Source organism: Labrus bergylta, chromosome 8 (assembly GCF_963930695.1).
Source record: "Labrus bergylta chromosome 8, fLabBer1.1, whole genome shotgun sequence".
NCBI lineage: Eukaryota > Metazoa > Chordata > Actinopteri > Labriformes > Labridae > Labrus > Labrus bergylta.
In genome coordinates this window covers 21843881-21861766 of record NC_089202.1, presented here as the reverse complement: position 1 = coordinate 21861766, position 17886 = coordinate 21843881, and the positions used below count along the sequence as shown (strand labels likewise).

Here is a 17886-nt window from a genome sequence, read left to right as displayed (position 1 = left end):
AATGGTGGCAGGAAACATTTACAGTTATTCTCTTACTCCCCTAACATCTCTTACCTGCTTTTTGGGTTTGTAGAATCCTCTCGTACACCCCCTCAGAGCTCTCCAGCAGAGTCTTGCTTGTCTGGATCACCTGAAAGGAGACAAACATGCTGTTCATATTTTCTTTTCCACATCAGCAGAATTGGCATCCCACAATAAAGCAGGGCGCAGTCTCCGTCTGGCGGCCAGGCTCAGACACAAGCTGTTATTACAAGCACGCCGGTGGGTGTGGTCCCCGAATTGCCTTTTTTAAAGCCAAAATTAGAGGCAAGGAGACACAAGCAATTATAGTGTTTATTAAAAGTAAGGTTTTCTTCAAACTGGAACTCAGTCTTTTCTTTAGGAGCAAAAAATAAACTGTCAATCCTGTTACTTAGGTTTTGAAAGCATCCCTTAACAAGCAAAGTCAGATCACCAAGGTCTCATAATTATTATCGAAGCAAGAACTAAACATGTGAGTCATTTGAAACAGGCTGCTACCTTGTTATCTGTGAAATTGCAGCTGTGAGAGTCTAAATTTAGCTCCTGTGGTGTTATGCTCAGCCTTAATTGAGTGCACAAACTACGCTGACCTGCAGACTGTTAAAACTCTCATGGTGGCCTTTATAGCAGACTCAAAGGGATCCATTTACATATTAAATGTTACAAAAAATCTTGGTTTTCTTATGTGGGGAAGGTAGCACAGTGGTTTTTCAGGAGGTTAATGATGCATATGTAGGCTGTCACAAAAGAGGTAAATAAGCACAGAGAGAACAGGGTGCCTGACAGACCATCTGGAGCCTTCTCTCCCATAATCTTAGTAACGGCTTAATTGTTCCATCTGAAGGGGGTGACAGACTGTATAGAGCTAAATGTTGCTTTGGATTTCAGTTAGTGCTTGGTGGGCCTTTTTTTCGCAGGCCTGTGGTAAGTGACTTGTACATTCACTTGTTCGCTCCCTCAGCGCACCTCAAGGTCATGACACTGAGCCAGAGTCTGCGCCGAATTGCCAAGATGGCAGAGGAAAGGAAAACAGCATTTCATCCAAGCACAGTGTAACAAAAAGTGCAGACCAACAATCTCTGCTGCCTGCAAGCACCAGAAGAAAGTGGAGGGGGATGGAGGTGTCAGGGATGGTGTATGTGTGTGTAGGGGAGGGGGGGGGGAGGGGGCTGTGCCAAAATGGCCTGGCCCCCCTCCCCCCATTTAAATCTGATTGGCCACCCCAGTTTCCAAGCCAGATTTCTTTACAATGATTGGCTTTTTACCAATCACAATACAGAGGTTAAAATACACTATTTGGGCTGTGTAACGACACACTGCTTGAAGCTTTCTTTGCATTTCAATGTGGCACATTTCCACTTGTTGGAACTTCAATTTGGGACTTTGGACAAACATTTTCTCTTTGATTCTTCAAAGAATTAAGACATAAACCTTTAAAATGTAAAGGTTGTCATCCTGTTGTGTTACTTTTCCTTTTATTGCATTAATTTATTGAACAGGGACACATGCAGTGAGCAATGCTTCACATGTAAGATACGAAGTGCATGCTTGTTTTGTAGCCATGCCTGATTTGCAGCCGTTGTCCCTGGGAAGGTTTTTGGGATTCAAACACAAGAATTAGACTTAGATATAGAAAGTTGTCAAAGTAGTCAAAGACAGAAATTATACTGTCATACCTTCTAAAGTTAAAGAGATGCAGATGTAGATCATTGGACATAGAAAGGGAAGATAAATGCTAAATGAGTCCAGTGTTAGCACTATGAACTATTTTCACTGTCTTGATGGAATTTTCATCAAAACAATTTTTAATTTGACACTTTTATTTGCCAAGTTTAATGGAAAGAAGAGGACATCCTGTGATTCTCGTAAAATAAGATCCGGAGCTCTATAAAAAAAAATCAAAGTTGCGGGCAGGTTACATCACTGTCTCAGTCGCTCTCCTCTGCGTTCTGTCCATGTCATGGTTGTATAAAGAGCTGAAGGAGTGTTTCTGTTTGATAGAGGGCTAGGCTAAGCTAACACACACATGGGATGTAGTTTGTCCAATGACGTACCATTGAACTAACATTTATTTCTCTAATTAACTGTTTTGTTCTTGCTAACACAGCTCTCTCTCTCTCTTTAATCACTTTGCAGCTCGTTCATGCAAAGCTGCGCTCCCTTATTCTCCACTCCTCAATAGGACCAATCGTTGAATTGTGTTTTTGTAATCAGAGGCTGGTGATGTGACCTTGAACTTCATATATATCTTTGCTTTTTTATTTTTTCAGTGACTGTGCTATATCAAATATTTAAAATAGAAATATATCCTCAAACGTTTTTTTTCCTTTCGTCACATTAAAGGCAATGTAAGGGGACACATTTTTGCTAGCTCCAAATAATAATGAAATTTTGGCCTACATGTCATATGGCAGAATTGAATGCAGGTTAACTGAAATGTAATATAATGAATTCTCTGAGTTAGTAGGATGTCTATGAAAAAGAACAATTTCATTGCTTGTAAACTGAGTGATCATGCAAAGAGTCGTCTGACGTCACCACCCACAAAAGAACATTAGTCTGTTACTGTATAAGTCTTACTGGGGGTGGAAGTGGATGAGTAATCCATACTTTGATACGCGATATGTACAGTAGATATGTAGTTATGTAGGTAACTAAAATGTCACGATACAGCGATTCTGTGATAATAGATATGTTGCAAGACAATAAAGAGGTCATAAAGCTCCAGCAACACTTGCAGTATGAAGATCAACTTTATCAACAAATTAGACCGACGCGTTTCAGCTAGTGGCCTTCATCAGGGTCATCCTCAAGGCCACAACCGAAACGCGTCAGTCTAATTTGTTGATAAAGTTATACCTTGCTAGTTGGTGAACTTGTGCCAGAAAATCCCACTCTGCTTCTTCAGTATATTGCAAGACAAACAATATGAAACATCATGATATCTAATTAACTGACAAAGACAAAATGCCTCTAAAAGGTAAAGTGAAGGATTCATTAATTTTTTCACTGCAGTTTGGTGTTAGTTTCACCTTTCATCACACTTCATCCTTCAACTTCTTTTCACAACGTCTGACATTATCCTGCTGTCAACTTCTTCTTTGGCCCATCAATCTGTGTTCCCAATTACCCTTATTCATGTCATACACATCACCGTGAGGAGTCAGGCAATGGTGATGTGTTGAGTCACACTGGCAGGGAAATCTTTAAATGCAAATTATTATTATTTGTATTAAAATATTTACATTTGCACCAGCGATTTGATAATTGTATCACACGAGTCAGTCGCTAATTTGTCCCACCCTTATGTCAAACTACAGTGAAGGCTTTTGTGTTACATGTCATACCTCTTCCACTTCTAGGACGCCACCATGCTATCTAAAATCACTCCAGGTGAGCAATAATCCGAGTGTATGGTGTAATTTCAAAATGTAAAGCCAGGGTTATGAAGGTTTTCTTTCCAACAGTATTGCTGGATCCGTTTAAACTGCGATTGTCAGTTTATTAATTTTTTTTAAATTCCCATTTCAATACAGTTCCATTGTGGCCCAAAAAACAATAATCAGAAACACTTTATTAATCCCCATGGGGAAATTTAGTAAAAACAAATGAATAGTCTGACATGGACTGTCTTCAATATGAACGCTGTCACTTAGGTTTATTTTGAGTTAATCCAACATACACACTGTGCAACTGTTAGAACTACTTGAAATACTCTCTTCACCAAATGTGCATAAATCCCCAATGGATGCTTTTGTTATTCCTGGCACGGATATTTTAAGATATTTAAGAGATGTTTTGAAAACTGAAACGACAGTATGTATGTGTGACCTACTTTTACAGACTATCATCATGAGTAGGAACCGTTAGACGTGTCACAGACTTTAAGTATAATGACACTTTCAACACTTTGACTTCCTCAAAAACTGTTGGTTTGTTTTTTCTAATCTCTAAATTCTCTAAATTGTATATCTACTGCTCTAAATGAATGAAACACTGGAGTCCATCTCTGATATTGTGTATTCCAATGCGCGACAGATACGGTTTCACTACACCCATGTAGTGAATCACCATGTAATGTTATGAGCAGTCATGACTAAGTGATTGTGGCTGTTTGTGTCACTCTGCAGCTGCAGCTGTCGTACATGCTGCGATTACTTCCCTGATGGGAGCAGAAATTAACGCCTTGGTGGCTGACGAAGCGTCTAAAACATATTTAAAGTCTCATTGTGAGGTGTGTGGGTGGTATTTGCCCCATTTGAACACTCAACACTACTATTACTATAACTATTAGTGGTATTTAACAAAAGACACAGATGCTTGCATAGTTTGAGGGTGATGTGATCATTTCGATACCAAGGTAAATAAGCAATGTCGATATATTTATATATAGATCAAATGATTAGAAAAAGGATATTGCTGTCGGAACAAACAATGAGTAGCATATGGGCTTTGTTTTCTCCTTGGTTCAGTGTTTCAAAGTGTATTCATTCCATTCTCATCTCTATTTACAGACGGTGCCCTTAGTTCATCTGTTGTGAACAAAAACAGAAAACAGACCACATTATCTAAGACCGCAAGCTGGCTTCGTGCTGAGTCTCTCCACTTTTTCTCAGCGCTCCAATGGACAGGGAATGAGACCTAGATTCTTTCTGGGCAATTAGGGAGCCAGAGCCTGCTTACTCCCTGGGGCTGGGTTTTGACACAGTGCCTGAATTCTAATTTTACTGTTCCATACATTATTTAGAACTCTTTTAAGTTTGATTTTCCTCATTTCATTTATGCCTCTTTACCTGCCAGCTTGTCTTCAACTGTGCACCTTTCTGCTCCACGTCTCCTCTGGCACTCTGCTGATGATCAAGGCCTGTAGCTTCAGACCACTTAAGCCCTTGCTCTTAATTTATTCGATTCTGCTCCCTAAACACCCGTCAGTTTCCTCCTTTCTTCCCTTCAACTCAATCTCCCTGCCGCTCTTTCCATTAGAGCCAATTACGTAGCCCTCCACTCCTGAGTCTGAATGGACCAGAGGGGTCACCTTAATCGGTCTGCGCCTGAGTTGTTTCAGCATCATCCCTCTTCAGATATCCATCTTCCAGTCCCAAGGGAGTTTGTTGTAAAAATAACACTGAACAGTGGGTTTCTCGTTGTTTTGTTTTTATAACAAGTCAAATTACATGTGACATTTCTATAAACTCTGTAGGTGTGTCAAGACTTCTGTGAAGTGTAACTAAAACAAAATTATTTGCTTGACCAAGACTGTGTGCCAATGCCCTCATGTTTTCCCCTAATCGTGTGTTCTCCCTTTGTGTGTACTTTAAATGTGAGAGGCAAGAAAAAAGATATGCTCACACAATGATGCCTAACAGTGTATTATATAACACGGATGAAAAGAATGGAAAGAATATAAATCAATCTTATGGAACATTCAAAGTAGTTCACGTTTTGCTCTGGTTGGAAATGTGCAGGCTATTTCAGCTTCCTCTTTGAATTTGTGTTGGAAAGTCAACTTTTTCATAGTGTGCTGAGAATCAATTTAAGAGAACAGGATGTTTTTAAGGAGAATGGTTTTGTCTGGGAATAGTCACAATAGCATGTTGCATAACTTGTGAACATTGATTTTATTACTTAACAGAGCTCCAGCCTCATTAGCTAACCATCTCTGTGACCTCATTAAGTCCAGTAGAGCAGAATGTATTGATCTGATTGGAGTCTGAGGTAGTTGGGTCTTGGTTAGGTCGTTTTTCTTTTCCCTTTAACGGCTGGATATACTGTATGGGTAGATGCAGAGAAAGTACTGTGATCAAATGTCTTCTAACTCTGCTGAGTAGCATTGTACTCTTTCAGGTTTTATATCAAGTAAATCTTGGATAACAGGTCAGTAATTTGTCTCTTCTTCCTCTGTGCTTTTAAAGGAGCAATATGTAACTTCACAGTTACATATTGCTCCTTGCAAACCTAGCGTTTCAAATTGGTAATGCAGTCCAAAATATTGGAGAGAGCTGTCTCCCCCTGCACCCTCCTCTCTAGAGTCGATGCTCATGCAGGTTGCCATTTTGCAGAGAATGAAGCTTCAGTGTTTAGTCAGCTCTGCATCGGTCTGTAAAACTTTCTTCGTTCGAACCTCTCCATTTTTCAAAAGCATCTCCAATATTGATCCTAGTTTGAGCACGTTTATGCTCGTGGAGCTTATTAGAAACATGCAGAGGCTTTTTAGGTCGGGTACAATCACTTCTATCTGAACCAGTTCTTTTGCCCGCTTCCGATGCTGCAACACCTGTTCGTTTGATCTGATAACTGCTCTGATATCTGGCAAAGTGAGGGGCGTCCAAAAAAGCCATGTGGGGGTGCCTTAAATCCGCCTACCTTCTCTGGTCAAAACAAATACAGACCATTCAGGACCAGAATCTAAACTTAGAAGGAGGACATACTGGCTGCTGAATTGTTGTCAGAGAAGCCAGCACTTCAACATAGCATGTTTTTAAACATGGTATTTTTAATGTGCATATACAGTGATTAACTTTACCTAAGGCTACTCACCATCTCATACGTAGTGACGACTTTCTTCAGGACCTCTGGTAGCAGACCCTGGGGCTCCATGTTGGGGTACTGGTCATTGAGGTTAAAAACCACAAGAGGGATGTTGTCAGGTCCAGTCAGTCGAGGGGACAGGGCCAAAATGCACTGCTTCAGGTTAGCCACAGCTGAAAGGCCACACAGCTCTTTAAAGGACACAATGGCATTCTGCAGAGAGAAGACAGAAATTACAGCTGGACCTGTATGCAGGTATTCTGTTTTAAACTGACATATAAAGTAACATTTCTGTTTAAGAGATACAGTATAAGTCAATATCCCATGGTGCTAAAATCTAACATTGATCTGCAATGAATAACCACGAGCTGAGAGAGTAGCAGTCTGTCAGAGGAAGTGGCTGTGAGCTCACTCAGTACCTGTGAGAATTTTCATTTTGGCACTTGTAAGCTACTCATAAACACTCAGTCCACTTGGACTGACACCAGTTTTTATGGAAGTGGAACACACACACACACACACACACACACACACACACACACACACACACACACACACACACACACACACACACACACACACACACACACAAAGCCTAGCCTTCCTGTGAAAGGCCAAATTTAAACCCAATATAAACAACTGGAGGGACAAACTGTGACAGGACGGCCAAGATGTGTTATATTCTCAAGGCCAGCGGCTTGTTATCACACAATGATTGTAATATAAACAGGACTACCAAAATAAATCCTAATACAATGCCTGAGGACACAAAACATGAGACCAACCAGTGTTGTGATACTCCAGTAAAGTGTTGTGTTCCTTTACAGCCTTCAAAAGGGATGAAATCCATAAATTACGTCCATTTAACCCCATGAAATAAGAGTTACAACAAAGCTTTATGAGATCTGTGGAACCTGAGATTACTTACTTTCAGAAAAGGACAGAAAGGTCCGATATGATCATCCTTAATTCCCTGCAATTGTTTTGACGTTTGCACAACACATAAGGATTAAATCAAATCTGATCAAGTCAAGCCTGGTGGTTTTGTGTTTCTCTTTCCAGAGCAGGAGCTGTTTTTTAGATGCATGAGTTTGTTTGTAATAAATCTGTCAATAATCTTCAATTTTACTAGTTACCACAATTGTTGGCTCAGTCGTGCACACATTTCAGAGTAGTTTGATTTCAGTGTCTTACCTGCATGTTTTCTCTGAGGTCCGTCGCCTCTCTAAGGGGCAGCATGGCTGTTTTGAAGACATCATCCACAGCCTTGATCAATAGCACTCTCATGCTGGCATACTCTCTACTCCTCTTGCCCTTTCGTACAGACAGTCCCCTTTTGTGTGGTTTGCCGCCTCCTCTTCGATTGGTGATGGCCACATGAACAAACAACAATGTATGTGGCAGTACCTCCCCTGTCAAAGATTGTAGTGGTACATGGCGAAAACCTGGCTGGAGACACTCAAAGGGGATTGTATACTGGCCGATAAATTCATCCCCAATATAGTCGTCATCAAGAACCACAAAGCGCACCATAGCAAGCTCGGGGAGATTTATCTGAAACTCAAAGCTCTCATCAAACAAGGGGTTGTCACCATTCTGGTTGACCGTTTTAGTCCTTTGTTCAGCGCAATCAGCAGGAATGCCGTGTATTTCCACATACACATAGGGGTCCACTACATCGCCTTTGGCACCTGAGCCTTTGGGTTTTGGAAAGTTTTGTCCACTGATGATCTTTATGTGCAAGAGCTGTGGAGAAACACCAGGCACTGAATCTTTAGTGTTGGCACTAAAATATGAAACCTGCTCCCTCATGATCGCCGGACGCAGCACAAAGCCGCAGTTCCCATTCTGACGGAACCAGCCGATGTTTAAGTCCATCATCAGGCCGGGTGTCTGATAGTTCATTGCCACAATCTGGCAACCACACTTCCAGAAATCTTGTGGGTTCATGTTGCTGGAGTCTATGCGCATGGGGCTGGGGTAAACTCGCGCAAGGAACTTCTTATTGTAGTTGACAAAGTCACCTGGGAAGTCGCTAGCACAGCGACTTGCAAAGACCTCATTGAAAGAGCAGAGCTCCCATTGCTTCTGGCTCTGAAAAGATGTTGGGAAGTCTTTGAACTCCACAGACTTACATAATGTCACTAGATCAGAGAGGTCCTTGGACAGCTGGAATTTTTTGGATGCGATAGTCTGTTGTTCCGCAGATTCGATGCTCATCCTTTGAGACATCTCTGCCCCCTCGTCTTCATCAGTCACCTCACCTTCTGAAGCAGTGCAGTGTGTGCTCAGTTTCTTACCCTTGAGCAGTATCTTTCCCTTCAGTTCAAAGGGAGAGGGGAGATAACAGTCCTCAGGTTTTGGATGATCTAGATGAATCTTGTCTCCAAGGATCTTTTTAAGGTGCTGGAACATGACTCTCTGCTGCTTCAGGGAGCAATGGTTTTCTAAACACAGGATCAGTGGGAACTCTGATGCAACAAATGCATACTTATTGATGACGTCAATTACACTGCGAAAAACAATCTGTGATGTCATTGTGTGACCGGTGTAAATAACAGGTTCATTATCAGGCCCATCCCACACATCCAGTTCTACACTGCGACAACCCATCTTAAGGGCCCGGATGTATCCTGTCACATCAGAGGGACCTCTGAACTGGTCTTCTATCAGGTAAGTGTTGTGGGATGAATTGATGTAATAGTGGGACAACGGCTGGTTCATGTCTTGACACACAGTTTTATGTTCTGGGTCAAAAATATGGCACTCTGAAGACATGAGATAGTTGGTGAATCCATCAAGAGAAAGCCAACCCTTTAGCTGGCCCTCTTTAGATGGTTCATATTTCTGAATTACTTCTAGGCTGGTGTCTTCACTGACTTGTGCCATACCCTGCTCTGCCTCCAGAAATATCATCAAGTCCTTGGTATCCAGAAATTCTTTGTTACTGGAAAACTGAACAAAGAGGAAATAAATTTCTGGTCTGGTGCAAAGATCGTGAAAGACCTCAATAAACTCGTCCCTGGTCACATCAGAACCTGCTTTGTCCTTGGCTTTGTGAAGCTCCTTAAATTTCAGTTCTATTTTCACATTTTTAATTCCAGGGCTTAGATTTTTGACTAGCTGCACAGCAGCACATATTGTTATTTGTTTGCTGTTGTTGCCATCTGCCTCATCAAAAAGTTCCCCTAGCCAAGATGAGCGCATGTTGTTTTGACTGCTTTCTATCATATTCAATGTATGTTTCCCATAGGAGATTAGGTACCTAAGCCCTGTAACCCAGATGTTTGCTACATCTGCAGTGTTTGCCACCAAGTCCAGTGACTCGTAGTTCTCCCCAAAGATGACTGAGAAAGCACAGTCCTCTGATATCTGATCATAAGTTCCGTTAGTTCTAAACGTGTCTGTATTTTTCCCTGTGCGAACCTCCTTGATGGATTTAACGTCAATTTTAGCCTTTTCTGATTCCTTTTTGGAAGGCTCCCATCTCAAAGACTGCATGTCGGCATCAAGGAGAAAGTATCGGTGGTAAACCCGTGAATTGGATCGCACTTTCTTCAGCTCGGAGCCATCCACCATGGCACTGATGCAGTCACTTGCACTGCTGATTTTCTTCTCAGTGGGCATGCTGCTAAAAGATACCGTCTTCTTTCTTTCTTTACGTTGTCTTGATCCATCCTGCAGGGGAAAAAAACAGAACAAAGTGCTTGATTAAAGAGAAATTCAGAGAAGTTGAATGGTTAATAACGCTAAGTGATTTATACAGCATAACACTTCAAATACATTTTTCATCATGTCTCATCTTGTTAAGTTACATAAAACATGTCTGTTCAGCTGTATAAAGACATGTTTTTTTTTTTTTTCCTTTTTATAAACAAGGCAGCAGTTAAGGATGAATGGATGCTTTGGTTCTAGACATTGGCTTGAAAAACATGAACAGAGTTTTAAAGGATCTATTTTATGTTAAATGTTTTACAAATGTCATGTAGCTGCAGGAGCTGGGTATCCAACCCACAACCTTATGGTTGAGAGACGACCGACTCTACCAACTGAGCCCCTGTGGAAATTAACCTTGTTTGTTTAAATAAAAGTCTGCTCGAAGCACTGACAAATATGTCCATTATAGTTTGGTTTTTACAAACTTAAATCAGATTTAGGGCCACCATTTTTTCAAGATACCTCTTGCCTGATCACCACAACAAGCATGTGTTAAATTAAATGTCAGCTCAAAACTGAATGTATTTATTTCATGTTTTTTTGTATAGGGATAAGTATGCAAGTAAGCCGTTGCCACACACTACAGCATTTGTAGCCTAAGCTCATTTGCAATGCTCGTCCCTAGATGGGTCTTTACAATACATAAAAGTCAACCATAGTTACACATAAAGCCTAAGCAAGAAAGCAAGCAAAACAATAAACAGAGAGAACATTACAGGATACAAACGATCATACATTAGAATACTTCAAATGTAATCATTGAAGTACGACAAATGCTTTTTAAACTCTGCATATGATATTCTGTTGTCAAGTTTTAAACAACAACACCAAATCCAGGTTAGACTCTTCTCTACAGAAGAATACAAGAGAACCCAACATCCTGTCTGCTCTGATGTTTGCATGTCAAGCCTTGCCCTTCCATACTGGTTCCCCTTAGTTGCCTCTGAACATTTGCTTAGCTGAATCACAGCAGCAACTCTCTTGGGTGACTTAAGGTACCTGTCACTGTATATCAGGAGATACAAGAGAAAATCTCCCCCCAGGAGCGTATCGCCCACACAAATCCAGACAGCTACAGCAGCCACATTCCCGACATTTCCAATGAACCCTGCTCGTTCTGGAGCAGCGAGTTCCTTCAGCACAACAACATCACTTTATATTTGGGATTACACAAACTCATTTCACAAATTTTTAACCAGCCAAACCCGACTCCTTGTTAATCATTGTGTGGCAGTTTAATGGTACCACTCCGTACAAAAGCAATGAATCATTTTGTCAAGTATGTGATGTTGCCAAGTTCAAAATTCCTGATGCTGCACTTCTGCAGAAACCCTTGATCCTTATTTTCTTTTCGGGGTTTGATGAAATATAACACCTTCACAATCTGTATGTAGTGTAGTCAAACTGAGGTGTGCATACCACACACATCACTGTGTCAAACAAAGGCAGGTAAAGTAACAAAACATGTTCAAATAATAGGAAGGATGGATGGAATAATGTGTTTGTTTCAATACTGTCTGGATCTACACATCCATGTCTCTTTCACACATCCTCATCCTCTTACAGCCTGTCCTAAAAACACGCGACGTGAATGAGCGTCAGCGACCCAATCAGCCTGATTGATTCTATTGTTTCCTATTGGAGTGTCCCAACTGCCCACAAGCTAAGCAGCGCAGCGCACCGTCTTTGCACCCCATTTCTATTTTCCACTCTATCGCTCACATAGGCGGACGAAGAATGCGGAAATAGGTGGCTCTACAAGGCACTGATACTCGCTTTTCTCACTCAACAGAGCTTGTTAGCTTGCATGCGTGAATTTGACGCCATGGACTCGCGCGTTTTCACAGAATCACCTTTAATGGGAATATTTATGCAGGTTTTTTTTTATAAATTCTCCTTTTAGTCTTTTGCCTGACTTGTTACCATTTCTCCTACAGTCTCCTCACACTTCCGTGTATCAGTGCTTTCTGTTAAAGAGACACACACATAGGGATAAGCTGGGCTACATCATGCTTGTTTGCAATTGGACAAAATGTAACAGGAAATGAATTCTGACTTACAGAACAGTCTGCTGTGGAGAACAGAGTCTAAGTCTGTCTATTTGTTCTCTTAATTAAGACATCCATTCAGTTGTATTATTGTATGTCATCAAGCATGAGATGTGCAGAGGACAGAAGCCAAGGAGGCCTAAACAATTTCATCCCAACAAGCAACACAACTCAAATACAATCAAGTGAAATAATAAGCAGATCCACTGAAGCCTGTAAGTGGGCAATTCTGCAATAACAGAAGGACAAATAATATCATGTCAGATTGTTTTTTTCAACATGAATTCATCATTATAAAGCCCATCTGTGCGTTAAAGTCTGTTGCTGAATCACAAAGACTGGCACATTCACTGTGACTTGAAGAGTCTAACACATCTCCATATATGGACCGTGTCTTGACGTAAACATACTGATCATGTTATTTTACACAGTCTGCTGCCTATAGGGAGTTCATTACATAAAAGGGAGCTTAAAAACTTTAATGCATGACTGCAGATAATCCTTATGATTCGGGCAAGAATGTTGGCCTTCATGTTAACCTTGAGTTATGGACCCGTCTTCCTCATTGAAACCTTTGCTTCCTGCTGTATAGCCAGGGCTGCCATGCCAGGCATTCTCCTCAGGATTTCCTTCTGCTTCCTTAAGCAAAACTAGAAAACAATGCCGCACACACCCAGCTCTGTCTTAACATTGTTATTATTTCCTGTGGAGACTGTTTCTTATGAAACATTCCTTTTTCGGCCTTTGATGGAAGTCAAAAGGCCCAGGGTGTTGCCTTTGCAATGAGAATAGCTTTATTAGCCCTTAAATGGTGCAGAGAAAGACCTTCATCAGATAGTCTATTCATAGTTCAATCAGATATTCATTCTTCCAAACATAAATAATACAAATCATCTCCATTAATCTGCACTTCTTGAAGTTCTACAATACATTCTATCTTTGAAGTGGATTATGATCAGGGTTTTTAACGTTTTTGTTTAGCCATGTGAAAGTGAAGAACCCAGACAAGCTTAGAAAGGAAATATGTGAAATGTCTGAGTGATATCAACAGCACAGCCTCTCTTGACAAAGACCAAGAAATATTTTTTAAAGCTCAAAGAAAGTAGATTACAGACCTATAACTCTCCGGTATCATCAAGTCATTGTTTTGATTGAGAGCCCCCTGGCGGCGGAGTTTACTGTTTAACTTAAATACTTTTGAGCCACTTTGTGTATGGATGATCGCCATGTCTCACCGCGACACGGCAGCTTTCAGTGACGGCTTGCCTCAGTCATGAGCAGTACACTCGCTTAACAGATAACTAGCATGTCTGCTGTTGTGATTGTATATTGTCATCTACAAGTCTAAACCCCACATATGAGATGATTCCACTTTTTTCTCAGGTGTGTTTCAAGAAAAGAAGCCCTGTCTTATATTTGGTTTAATAAGTTAGTTTGATTGAGAATCTATATTAGTTCCAAAGGGAAGGGTGTTTGTCATGAAAGGGTGTGAGAAAAAAACATTTTGTAAGAACTTACAAGAACATGCTGAGTCATTGGTATTGACCAACAACCTTACCTCATTTCCACTTGATGTTTAACCACCAGTTTATTAATCAATTCTGTAAGTGGAGAGGACACTGCATTATTAGTGGTGAACATCCCAAAACAACAAACTATGCAGCCACACAGGTTCTAATAAATGAGAAACTATCTTATACAACGGCAAGGAAACAAAGCTGGAGTCTTTATGGCCCTGCAAAGAGAATCTTTGCATAGTTAGGCCTTACGCTGCACATTATCCATCAGGAGGTTTCATTTTCTTTTTAGTAATGTGTAGAAAAGAAAACCCTCTTATGTTTGGAGAGCTAGTCAGGTGGATGAAGACACAATGAGAAAGCTGGTTAACAACTTAGACACAATGTATATCTTACCGCTCACAGATCCCATCGGAATCTGAATCCCCTGCTGCACTGAATCCTGCGTTATTTTCAGGCTCAGTGAACAGTTATGAACTGAGTGTACAACCGAGGATATCACACTGGCCCCATTACTCCCTGCTCCACTGTCCTACCTACCTACATCCCAGACAACACACCATCTAGAGCTGTGCATCTTAACTGTTCTTATGATTATATTCCAGTATGATTATCCTGTCAGCGTTTGGGTATCATGATGCATCAAGACGTGCTGCATCCTCAATTTTCTACATAACTGCTATGGCTATTTTTCATCAATGAAGACAAGTAGTCAAATAAACATGATCTTCCTTTTATGATTTAGAAAGTGTGAATGCTGCAGGTATGGAATCTCTGTGGCAGAAATCAATGTTAACATACACTTCTTTACAATGTAAACCAAAATAAATCAAATGTATTCCTCTAGCCGTGGGAAATCTACGAGCAACTTCAGCACGCAATAATTGATTCTGTTCTGTCACTGCATCAAAGCAGAATCATCCGCATTGCATACGGCTCTGGGGGCGCCCATAGCCTAGCGATTAGTGCATACGCCCCATATACAGAGGCTAAAGTCAACGAGAGTGGATGGTCCAGGTTCGAATCCAACCTGTGGCTTCATCCCCGCAGGTCTTTCCCCACTCTCTCTATCTTCCTGGTTTCTGATTCTATCGCATGTCCTGTCTCTAGAATAAAAAATCTAGAAAATCAAATCTTTTTTTAAAAAAGGGCTCTATGTCAGCCTAAAATCTATCCTGATTGTTTCAATTTAACCGGGCACTCCTGGTGTCTATAAACATCTATTAAATGATCCCATTTCAAGGCCCCCTCTCTATAAAATTCAACATCGATGTCATAAAACAACCAATTCAATTTGGACACTGACATATTTCTTAAACTGGAAACATTCTGACATCTCATGCCCCTGCTGAACAATTTATTTCTGTCCTGATATCAAGGGTTAGAATTTATTTCTGTCCAGATATCAAGGGTTAGATGCTGAATCACTTCTAGCACTGGATTAGATTCTGGACTGCAGTAAAGTCAGCACCACTACCTAGCAGGCAAGCTGAGGCGACAGCATGGTTACTTAAGAAGCTCATAAATATCCCACAGCTCTAACTGTGGGATACCTACCTTTTTAAGGATTTCAAGTCCAACCCCAGAGTAAATAATAAAAGGGCTCACTAAGCTGGTTGCCACAAAAAAAAGAGTTATCCTGAAGAGGGTCTTATACAGTAATCCTTAAAAACTTACTTAAAAGACAAAGAGAAGCAGCTCATTTCATTAAAACTTATAATGTGTTATATCATAATCAAAATGTCCATTATATTGTTTTAAACTTATTACTAGTGTTCGGTACGGTTCCAAGTTTTGAAGCTTCGGTTCGGTACATTTTCGGTACAGTAAAGGGACCTGATGCAACACTTTTTTTTCTTTATTAGGAACACTTAGAATTTCCCTTTTACACATTGGGCTCAGTGCAGCATCGACAGTTCAGACTTGTACACCTGCTCAGGTTACTTTTTAATAACATTTTAAATCAAACATTGTAAAAACAAATAAACTTATGCTGCATCCTTCAACCAAAAGAGTCTCCAATAAATAAGAGATATGAATGAAAAAAGTATTTTAGAATGAAATGAAGTAATTAATATAGCCTATATGTAAAAATATTTCTTTTTAATTACAGTGACACCTTTAAGTTTATTAAGCCAAAGGTTTTTTGAATGCCCTTTGAGCACATAATAAACCTAATCACATCTGGGACAGTGTAGTTTCATCGCAGAACAATTGATATACGGAACTTCAGCGGCATTTGTTATGGCTTTGGCCCGTTCAGAATTACTAGCAAAAGTCTGTCTGTTGGGGAGGGAGGGTGTTCATTCTCTCATGCTGCAGGTTATGCTCCCACACAGACGTGTCTCCCCCTCCCCTTTTGCGTAGCAGCGCTGCTGGAGCGGGATCATCGCTGAAAATGAAAACGAAACTTAAGAGTAAGTCCGTAAAAAGAACTCCATCCCGGTTATATGCAACTGTCCAAACCGAAAGGGCTCAAGGAACTAGTAATCTGCAGAGTTTGCACAGTTTATGTTAGAACTTTTTGACAATTTACTAACTAAAAGTTGTGTCCCATACCGGCGGCTGCAGCCTTCCTTCACACTGAGGTGTGCTTCCGCTTTGCGGTCTGTGTGGGAACACAGATTAAAGCACTTCTGTTCTGCACGTACTTGGATCGGTCCGTGTGTGGACCAGACCAAAGGCCCTGTACCGAAACGGTCCGGTCCGAGTACGTGTACCTTTACACGCCTACTTATTACCATTTTAAAAGTGGCTTTAACATTAAAAAACATTGTCAGAATACTTCAGGCATATCGAGTTTGAATCAAATGTTTACAGGATTATGCTTTTTGGTTTGTGGCCTTCAGGATGACCCCGATGAAGGCCACGTCGGTCTGATTTGTTAATAAAGTTGATCTTCTATACTACAAGTACTGCTGGAGCTTTTTGACCTCTAACTTGTTTATGATAACATGTGCTTATACTGAATATGAATTAGTGGAAGGAGCATTATATCTTTATCAATCAACTTCTATAGTGCAGTTCATAACAACTGTTATTTCAAGATCTGTTGCATCAAACGAAGCATTCTTTATCTTCCTGCAAGTTGTATCAACAAAAAACCAGACAGTGTTTAACCAGCTGAAATGTTCAATGGGCAGAGGAGACGAGGATGAAAACAACATCCAACAAATCTTTTATGTGGGACAAACTGACAGGAGAGTAAGAGTGTGACAGAAAGAGCTTTGATAGACAAATAAAAACAAGAGCAATGAGTCACAAAGAATCCCTCCTGTTGATAGTAAGATAGAAAAAATGATGATATAAAGGCTTTTTTTTTAAAGACTTTTAGAAATGGTGCTGAGACTCTCTGACTGCAACCACGATAACAATTTTAAAAACAAAATGATTGCAAAAGACACTATGATGAAGCTATCAAAGCCAAAACCATATCTAGAAATTTCCTTTAACCTGATTTAGTCCTCTCTGAAGTCTGGTCTATAAAACATACTTTTAATATCTATTTCAGTGGGCTGCATCAATATTATTGACCACTATATTATACTGACACATGCGATCATGACCGCCAATGCAGCCACCACCGACACCCAGTGCACGTGACCTGAAACAATTCAAAATTCACCTCCATTCATTGTGTAGTGCAAGAAGCTGCTTTGCAAAGCGTGCTGGGATACATACCAACGCAGCGCTGGCTGGTAGCAGCACTTTTCAAAAGCATTTCTCCCTCAATAGGTCATAATACATATATTTAATGCATATAATGCATTTAAAGAAAAGCAGTGGTACGCTGATAAGTAATAAAGCTTGTGGAGTGCTGGTTTGATTGAAAAGACTCTTCAATTAAAAACAAGTGACCAGTAGTGGGCAGCGGGACTCGAGGCTAATAAGACGTGGGCTGTGGGTCTGTACTTCACAGCTATCAGCCTTACTGTAGGCTGAGAGCTCAACAACCATACGGGTGGACAGCAGGATTACAAACTCCACATGGTGAAAACAGAAAAAGCTACACAGCTGTACAGAAACTGCACATGGTGGACATTTTTTCTCCCTCC

The 17886-nt window shown here is 40.6% G+C and overlaps 1 protein-coding gene across 1 annotated transcript in view; it reads right to left on the bottom strand.

The window, feature by feature from the left end:
• LOC109988822 (inactive phospholipase C-like protein 2) overlaps nt 1-17886 on the bottom strand; it is a 51063-nt gene that overhangs the window by 15979 nt on the left and 17198 nt on the right. The window contains exons 3-5 of the mRNA XM_020640392.3: nt 7744-10227; nt 6559-6762; nt 55-130 (exon numbers count right to left, since the gene is read on the bottom strand). Coding sequence (XP_020496048.1) covers nt 55-130; nt 6559-6762; nt 7744-10227 — 2764 coding nt within the window. The remainder of the gene's footprint in view (nt 1-54; nt 131-6558; nt 6763-7743; nt 10228-17886) is intronic.